At 42.7% G+C, this 9,226-nt stretch overlaps 1 protein-coding gene across 1 annotated transcript; it reads left to right on the top strand.

The window, feature by feature from the left end:
* The first annotated feature begins 2,743 nt into the window (after positions 1–2,743).
* Positions 2,744–8,937, top strand: LOC137574903 (uncharacterized). The gene is made up of 4 exons (XM_068287351.1): positions 2,744–3,368; positions 3,439–6,151; positions 7,090–8,060; positions 8,795–8,937. Exons 1-4 carry the CDS (start codon positions 2,744–2,746, stop codon positions 8,935–8,937), a joined length of 4,452 nt encoding a protein of 1,483 aa, XP_068143452.1.
* Positions 8,938–9,226: the final 289 nt, after the last annotated feature.

Consider the following 9,226-nt stretch of genomic DNA (forward strand, 5'->3'; position numbering starts at 1 on the left):
CCATTGGCGGACAAGCAGCAGCGAACAGGATCATCAGATAAGATATAAATTAAAATAGTCATAAGTACTTACGTCAACCTACATATTTTATTATTATCATTATAAATTATATCGATATCCTATAAGACAAAAATGTTCACTAATAAGGCTGCAAAAGTGTTAGAGAAGCAGGCAGGGTTACATACCAGGTTAAGGCAGTTGGAAGCACTAGATCCTAGAAGCATAACTAGCAAAGCTGTAGAGGAAGTAAAAGAGATAAGGAATCAATGGATACCTAATAACAAAAAATTGATTGAGACTGCTCCAAATTTAGATCATGTAATCAATTGAAACATTTTTGCAGCTCTATTATTTCGCTATCCCAACATGGGATTGTGAAACGTAGATCTACAACCACTAATATAATTATCAAGGGGGTTCAAAAATGGTAAACAAACTGATGTCATATACACTTTAGCAAAGCCTTTAATTGTTAATCATATTCTATTACTTTCTAAACTGAACGTCATTGGTTTTCCACCTCTTTTCCTTTCTTGGGTTGTAGAATATTTAACAAATAGAAAACAGAAGGTAAGTCTTCTTCTTCCAATTTCATTCTTCCATCAGCCATTGTTCTTATGTTTATGTATGCCTCAATGAGTCGCACCAGATTAGACTTGAATCCGTTTAAAAGCAGTTCTTGCTATTTGCTCATCGTGGCTTAAGCTGGGATCGCAATGTCAATTTGCCTTCGTATTCTAGTAGACTTCTTTTAATTAACCTTCCTTCCCTAACTAACCGTAGAATTTTGCTTGGTGTTATTTTTTATGCACAAGCTCCTAATGTAATCGACTCGACTGAGTTATAAGCTCAGGTAAATCTGTCGGTAACATGTAGACGTAGTTGACATCTATTGACACATTTAAACATTAGTCGTTGTTCTTCTAAGTATGCCATGCATGAACCTTTTAGGGTCCACCGCTCTTATTACACCCTTCTATTCCCTGTAATCGGTTCAGAGTTTTCTATTAATATACTTAAAACATCTATTCCATCCCATTTAGTTAATAGATAGCTACACAAGACGTTTGTTAATAAAATCAGTTCATAATTTGAATTCAGAAGATGAAGATCGTGTTTTAGTTTTGCGGTGCTGAAATCCTCTTCATTTTGGTCCTTCGAAAAAAGAGGAGAAAAAGGAACTCTGTAGTTTTCCGCCACCGGTGGTAGAGACTCAGAGAATGAATCAGCTTCTTAAAGTCTGAGTTTTTATGATAAGATCAGCTAAAGGTAGCAAAATAAAAAACTCTTGCTTTGCCCCACCAGTGGTAAGAGACAGAGTATAATATAAAAGCAAAATATTGCTTAATAGAAAAAAAAAGTGCGTGCGACCGAATATATAAAGGCAGTTTGGCTAGTCGAGCAACTGCAACAATTTCGTGGGCGGTAAAAAAAAAAAAGAACTATATATATATACCCTTATATTTTATTTAGATAAATTATATCGATATCCTATAAGACAAAAATGTTCACTAATAAGGCTGCAAATGTGTTGGAGAAGCTACATACCAAGTTACATACCAGGTTAAGGCAGTTAGAAGCCCTAGATCCTACAAACAATACTAGCAAGGTTGTAGAGGAAGTAAAAGAGATAAGGAAGCAATGGATACCTAATCACGAAAAATTGATCCAGTCTGCTTTAAATTTCGATCATGATTATTTCAGAAATAAAATACATGAAGCGTTAACTATATTTGCCAAAGAGTGAGAATGTTACCGTGAGAGGCGAACTACCGGTGTTGCCAAAGATTCAGGTACCCACATTTTCTGGAAAGGCCGTTTGTGGAGTTATTCACGGAATTAATTGAAAAAAGAGATCTTCTCTTTTTAAGTCTTGCTCTTAAGTTCAATTATTTAAAATCCGCGTTAAAAGGAGAAGCAAGAAGCATGGTAGCTCATGTATTGTCAGGTTCAGCTGACAATTACAGTGCCGGTTGGGAACTGTTAACCAAGCGGTATGAAAATAATCGGAGGGTATTTTCCGAGCAATTAAACCGGATCGTTGATTTACCGACAATGAATCCGCAAAAAGTATGTCAATCGACATTATTAATGAGTCAATACTGTTGAGGAACCAATTGTCATTTGACTTGCATTGCTATACGCAGCAAGGCAAAGACTCATGAATGATCTTGCACATCTCACAATGCTTTTGTTTTTGTATTTTCTCTTAAGTTTTCTAGAATATACTGGCGTCAGTCTGGTATGCTCTGTCTCTGTCACTCTTTATAAGCCTATATGACCTACGTAGTTGCGTAAGAATTGAAAATTTAGTAATAAGCAAGCAAACGAACGATCAAGACGTGTTCTGGCAGTGGCAGACACAGTTCAGTGAAGTTTAAGTAAAAATAAAGTTAAGTTCTTATGAGATATTAAACACAGTGGTTTATTGTTCATCATAATTTGGTCCTTCGAGCCGGATCGTTGGGCATTGTTTGTTTGTTACTCATTGCTTAATAATTTGTTGCAACGTGGTTGCAATTAATTGTTAACCTCAAAGTTAGTAGTCGATAGTTCTGGCCTACTATCGAATAGACAATCGCGTGCTTATTGGAAAAAGCGCGGACAAACGGTGGCGCCACTCGCCTATCGGTATCTGTTATCGATATAATCGACGAGATCGTGAGGGAACACATCTCTGGAAAAAGACGCGTCTTGAAATTTTTGGTCCACACAAGCAGTGGAGATTTCTTGGTATTTCATCATGGAGGAAATGAAAACATTCATAAAGGCCAGAGGAAGATTGAAGACAACCATTACCCGCATATATGGATATGCAGAGAATCCTGCACAGGATGCCGACGTCTTCGCAATTGACACCAAATTGGAAACTTTGTCCAATGCGTGGAACGAGTTCGTGAAGTCTGGCGACGAATTGGCCAAATACGACAAACTAGAGGGTTATGTGGACCCTACCGAAGACTTCGGGATATACGAGGAGAAATATGAAATAGCAAATGCCCGCCTTAAGGCTTTACGAGCTGCCTTGGCTTCGTCTGGCAAGTTGGAAGAAATCGGCGCGGCTGGTAACGATGGTTCGCTCTTCCAAGGAATTCTGCAACAAATGCAGAATCAACAGCAACAACTACAACTCCAGATGCAGAGTCAAATGGAACACCAGCAGCGTCAAATGGAACACCAGCAGCGTCAAATGGAGCAGCAGCAACTATTGGTTGAGAGATTGCTCTCGCCACAGCAATCTTCGTCTTCGTCAGGCTCACAGTCGGTTGCAACAGCGGCAACAAGAGATTGTGAGTTACCGAAAATCAACATCAAGCCCTTCGGTGGAGATTACAAGGAATGGCATGCCTTTAAAGACCTGTTTGAGAGTACCATTCACGGAAAGACAACTTTAACGAATATCCAAAAAGTTTCATCACCTTAAGTCATGCGTCATAGGAGAAGCAGCGATACTCATCCAGCATCTGCCCGTAGTGGATGCAAATTACGTCACTGCATGGAAATCATTGAGTGATCGATATGAAAAGCCCCGTTACTTGGTGAATTTACTGATGGACACATTCACCGCATTGCCAAAAGCTGTTGGGCAAAACTCATCATCGCTACGCGCTCTGACTTGCGGAGCCAGTGATGTTATTCGGGCTTTAGACGCTTCTGGACAAACGGGCCGTGACTGTTGGCTCATATACTTGCTCATCAACAAGGTTGATGAGGCTACCCGACGTGAATGGATCGACAAAAGCCAAGATATCGAAAATCCTACCATTGAAGAGTTGCTCAAGTTTTTGGACTCACGATGCGATCGCCTTGAGCTCAGTCAAGTTATCGATCATGTAGCGAGCAAACCGAGGGATGAAAAGGGAAAAAGGCAAGCACGCACCATGCTTGCCATTACAGGTAATTGTATGAAATGTCATAGTACTGAGCACATACTGTCGGCTTGTCCTCAATTCCAGAGCTTGACTGTCAAGCAACGTTACACCTTTGCGAAGGAGAAACATACGTGTTTTAATTGTTTGAGAACTGGACATGGAGTAAGCGCTTGTGGCTCGAAGTCTTCTTGCAAGTATTGCAAGCGCCGCCATCATTCTATGCTGCATTCTGAAGGCCATTCTACACCGCAAAATAGCTCAGAGCAGCACCAAGGCAACTCAGGCCAGGTTTCTGAGGAGTCACCAGCGGCATCAGCGATAGCAATGATGAATGTAACCAGACCCAGTAAGCCAAATGGCCAACGAAGAAGCACTCTACCTACTGCATTGGTACACGTCCGAAATTCTCAAGGAGCCTTGCTGACGTGCCGTATTTTATTGGATAGCGCCTCAGACTTGTCATTCATTTCGGAACGGTGCGTACAGACGTTGGGGCTTGCACGTTCGCCATTTCGAGTTGCCACATCGGGCATCTCAGACGTCAAGGCGGGAATAACCAGAGGTTTCTGCTCTCTCCAGATGATGTCTCGTGTGTCGAGTCATTGCATCGATATTAAAGCTCACATATTAGGAAAGATCACCTCACCATTGGCACGTGAAAACATTGATGCTTCATCACTGTCGGTATTTAAGGGATACCAAATGGCTGACCCTGACTTCAGAACTAACGCCTCAATCGACATTTTGCTGGGCAATGATTGCATTTGGTTAGTTCTCACCGGAGAGAAGTTATGCGATGGTCAAGGGCACCCTATTGCAGTTAACACCATATTTGGATGGGTAATCACATCGGTATACACTTCAAGATTGCAAACATCATCTACGTCATTGCTGACTACGGTTAATATAGATGGACTACTGCAAAGATTTTGGGAACTAGAGGAAGTTCCATCACACACAACTGTAAACAAAGAGGATGAAAAGGTCGAAACGCACTTCCGCCGTACCCACAACCGCAACTCGAATGGAAGATACATAGTCGATTTGCCCTTCAAGGAACAAAACCCACAATTTGCGGATACATTTCAAGGAGCAAGATCGCGCTTTCTCGCAGTCGAGCGTCGTCTAATGAAGGACTCCAGCTTGAAGTTAAAATATACTCAGTTTATGAGAGAGTATATCCAGCTGGGTCACATGAAGGAAGTAGCTGCAGACGAAGACACAAACGTATGTATGAAGTCATTCTATTTGCCACACCATCCAGTCATAGGCGCCAAGCTGCGGGTGGTGTTCGATGGATCATTTCAAGATCGGGATGGACGATCTCTTAACGACGCACTTCACATTGGCCCATGTATACAACGCAACCTCTTCAACGTTTGTCTGCGTTTTCGAATGCACAGATTCGTATTTTCTGCGGACATCGTCAAAATGTTCAGACAGATTTTAGTGGCCCCTGAACATCAGAATTTTCAACGAATCCTTTGGAGAGAAGACCCTGAGGAACCATTGAAGCATTACAAGTTGACCACAGTCACCTATGGCACGGCATGTGCACCGTTTCTGGCAGTTAGAGTGCTGGAACAACTGGCAACTGATCACGAATACGAGTTTCCAAGGGCGGCTAGGATACTTTTGGATGATTTCTACGTCGATGACGTACTGACAGGAGCCATGAACGAACAAGAACTGCTCGACATTAAGGAAGAGCTGATACTCCTTATGTCACGGGCACAATTGGAGCTAAGCAAATGGGTCTCGAATAGTAAACGAATTGCCAGCAACGAGGGAAATGAAATCGATTTCTCAAAGATGGCAGCAAAGGTGCTTGGGCTGCATTGGCGTCCTGGAGAAGACGTCCTAACATATAAGGTTTCATTATCGGAACATATGACTTGTACGAAGCGACAAGTGCTATCTGACACGGCACGCATCTTTGACCCACTCGGCATTTTGGCGCCAGTGGTGATCAATTTTAAAATTCTGCTCCAAGAATTATGGCTGCTTAATCTGGATTGGGACTCGGAACTGCCAACGAAGCAAGCGCACTTATGGCAAACATTCAGAAAGGACATTTTCACGTTAAGGAACTTGAAGATACCACGATTTGTAGACAATCAACCCGATGACATCGAACTCCATGGATTTTCAGATGCTTCGTTAAAGGCTTACTCTGCTGTCATTTACAACCGTGTGACACACCTAGATGGAAGCATCGGAGTGGCACTCATTGCAGCTAAAACAAGAGTTTCACCATTAAAGCAGAAGTCGTTGCCACGGTTGGAACTTTGCGGAGCTCTACTATTAGCTCGTTTATTCCAAGCAGTAAGGTCTGGTCTGCGCCAGAAGGATGTTAAGATACACGCATGGACCGATTCTACAATCGTTTTGTCATGGCTTTCGCATCAACCCTGTAAACTTAAAACATTTGTTGCAAACCGAACGGCAGAAATACTAGAGACCATACCACGTAGCGCTTGGAGACATGTCAGCACTAAAGAGAATCCTGCGGATTGTGCATCACGAGGCATGCTAGCGAGTGACTTAATTAACTTTGATCTATGGTGGAAGGGACCATCTTGGCTGCACGACTGTACACTATACTCAGAGACAATGAACAGACCACCAACTTGCTGCTCAATTCTCAAGCCAGCAGCAGAACTTGAGTTCAAAACCAAAATCTTGACAACCATTTCCAAGGATATTGAGGATTCCCCATTTGAGGTACTACTCGGAAGGACATCATCTTGGATCAGACTGGTTCAGTGGTCGCATATGTATTCCGCTTCGTTCATCGAATCAAATCAAGCAAGTCTAAATATTCAGGACCTCTAAAGTTCGATGAAGTTACCAGAGCAAGGAAGTTTTGCCTACGACAGGCACAAAATCAATTCAATGACGATAGACAGCTGCTTTTGAGGAAGCAATCGGTGGAGCGACGATCAATTTTAAGCAAACTATCTCCCTTCGTTGACGAAGATGGAATTGTACGTGTGGGTGGACGTTTGGAAAGGTCGCAATTGCCTGCAGATGCCAAGCATCCAGTAGTTTTGCCGAAACAACATCGCCTTGTGGAATTGCTGCTGAAACATGAGCATAAGGTCAATCTTCATCCAGGAGTTTCAGCAATGTTTGTAATAATTCGCCAGAAATATTGGATCATTGGCGCACGAAACCTTATTCGACGTATCACACATGAGTGTTTAAACTGTTTTAGACAGCGCCATCACACAGCAAATCAGTTTATGGCCAATTTACCGGCTGTTCGAGTGCGACAAGCCTTTCCATTTGAGCATACTGGATGCGATTATGCTGGACCTATCTTGTTGAAGGTTCACAAGGGACGAAACCCCAGGAAGGAAAAGGGCTACATTTGCCTGTTTGTATGTATGGTTACTTCAGCTCTTCATCTGGAGCTGGCCACTGATCTCAGCACCGACACATTCTTGGCGGCATTAAAACGTTTTATGGCTCGTCGTGGGAAGTGCTCCCAAATGTATAGCGATAACGGGCGCAACTTTGTTGGTGCAAAACGTGCACTAGACGAAATGGTACAGCTTCTCGCTTCACGCGAGCACAATGATGTCGTTTCAAAAGCCCTTGCGGATCAAGGCATCAAATGGAATTTTATTCCTCCATATTCACCACACTGGGGTGGTAAGTGGGAGTCGGCAGTACGCTCGGTTAAGCTGCATTTGCGACGTGTAATAGGAACCAACGTCCTCACCTTTGAGCAGATGCACACACTGCTCTCGCAAATAGAATCTGTCGTTAATTCGCGACCATTGTGCACAGCATCGGATACTGAAATTGCCTACCTGTCACCGGCACATTTCTTAATTGGCAGAACATATACAGCAGTTCCTGAAGACGGCTATTTGCAGATTCCGACCAATCGATTGAGCTACTGGCAGCATGTTCAAGCAATGCTTCAAGGATTTTGGAAGCGTTGGCATCAAGAATACTTGACATCGCTACAACAGCGCCCGAAATGGACCACCAAGTTACCAAACATTGCGATCGGTAAACTTGTACTCATCAAGGACTCTAACGCGCCCCCATCGGCATGGCTCTTAGGACGGGTAACTCAGGTGTTCACAGGAGATGATGGCCTCGTCAGAGCGGTTCAGGTTCTCACCAAATCAGGAGAAGTCACTCGCCCTATCACAAGGATTGCAGCCCTACCGGGTTCAGAAACGGAGTTTCAGGGGGGGGCGGGATGTTGAGGAACCAATTGTCATTTGACTTGCATTGCTATACGCAGCAAGGCAAAGACTCATGAATGATCTTGCACATCTCACAATGCTTTTGTTTTTGTATTTTCTCTTAAGTTTTCTAGAATATACTGGCGTCAGTCTGGTATGCTCTGTCTCTGTCACTCTTTATAAGCCTATATGACCTACGTAGTTGCGTAAGAATTGAAAATTTAGTAATAAGCAAGCAAACGAACGATCAAGACGTGTTCTGGCAGTGGCAGACACAGTTCAGTGAAGTTTAAGTAAAAATAAAGTTAAGTTCTTATGAGATATTAAACACAGTGGTTTATTGTTCATCAAATACACTAATTAAAATTAAAGCAAACTTGTCTGATGAAGTTGACGTGATATTCGCTCAACACATACTTCGAAAATTTGACAGAGATACTCTACAATTATTTGAGAGTCAAATTAGAAAAACAAGGCAGAAACAATTGCTATCTGATGTCATGGAATACTTGGAGCAAAGATTTTGTTCAAAGATATTGGCATAAGGCGTATAAGTGCTATAAATTAAAAGGTTTGACACCTATGGAAAGATATGAAATGGCCAAAAAAGTACAGATTTGCACAAGATGCTTGAACCATTCAAGCAATAAAGTATACACATATGACGTGGTCTGTAATAAAGACAATCATAAAAATAAAGCTGCAAAAACGCTAAAGCTGTAGACCCGCTAGAGGAACTTAGCCCGGAAGAGGCGACCATCTCTGGAGCATCCGTGTTCTTCAATGGAACCACTGTACCCATGTGCCCTCCGGCGATGACGCTTAACGAGTACCGCGAAGGAATGATCCTCGTTTGGTAGGCCGAGCGATCTTTTAAGATGAGCTGATTATGAACCCAGCACTAGCTCCGGCCAAAACTCTCGGCCCCATCACTGCGATTCGTGGCCACACACCCAAGCGGTCTCCAGTAGCGTCGTCATGCCGCTCGAATGGATCGTTGACACTCCGGATAGGTGCATCCCCACAGATCCGAGACCGCATTGGCGAGCTTTTGAAAGGATACTCAGGTGGGCAGTTTAGGATCCAAAACAAAAGAGGTAAGGAATCACAACCTATAGTATGAACTGGCATCTCTTTATATTTCCCCCT

The sequence above is a fragment of the Drosophila tropicalis genome, unplaced genomic scaffold (assembly GCF_018151085.1).
Source record: "Drosophila tropicalis isolate 14030-0801.00 unplaced genomic scaffold, ASM1815108v1 contig_483, whole genome shotgun sequence".
NCBI lineage: Eukaryota > Metazoa > Arthropoda > Insecta > Diptera > Drosophilidae > Drosophila > Drosophila tropicalis.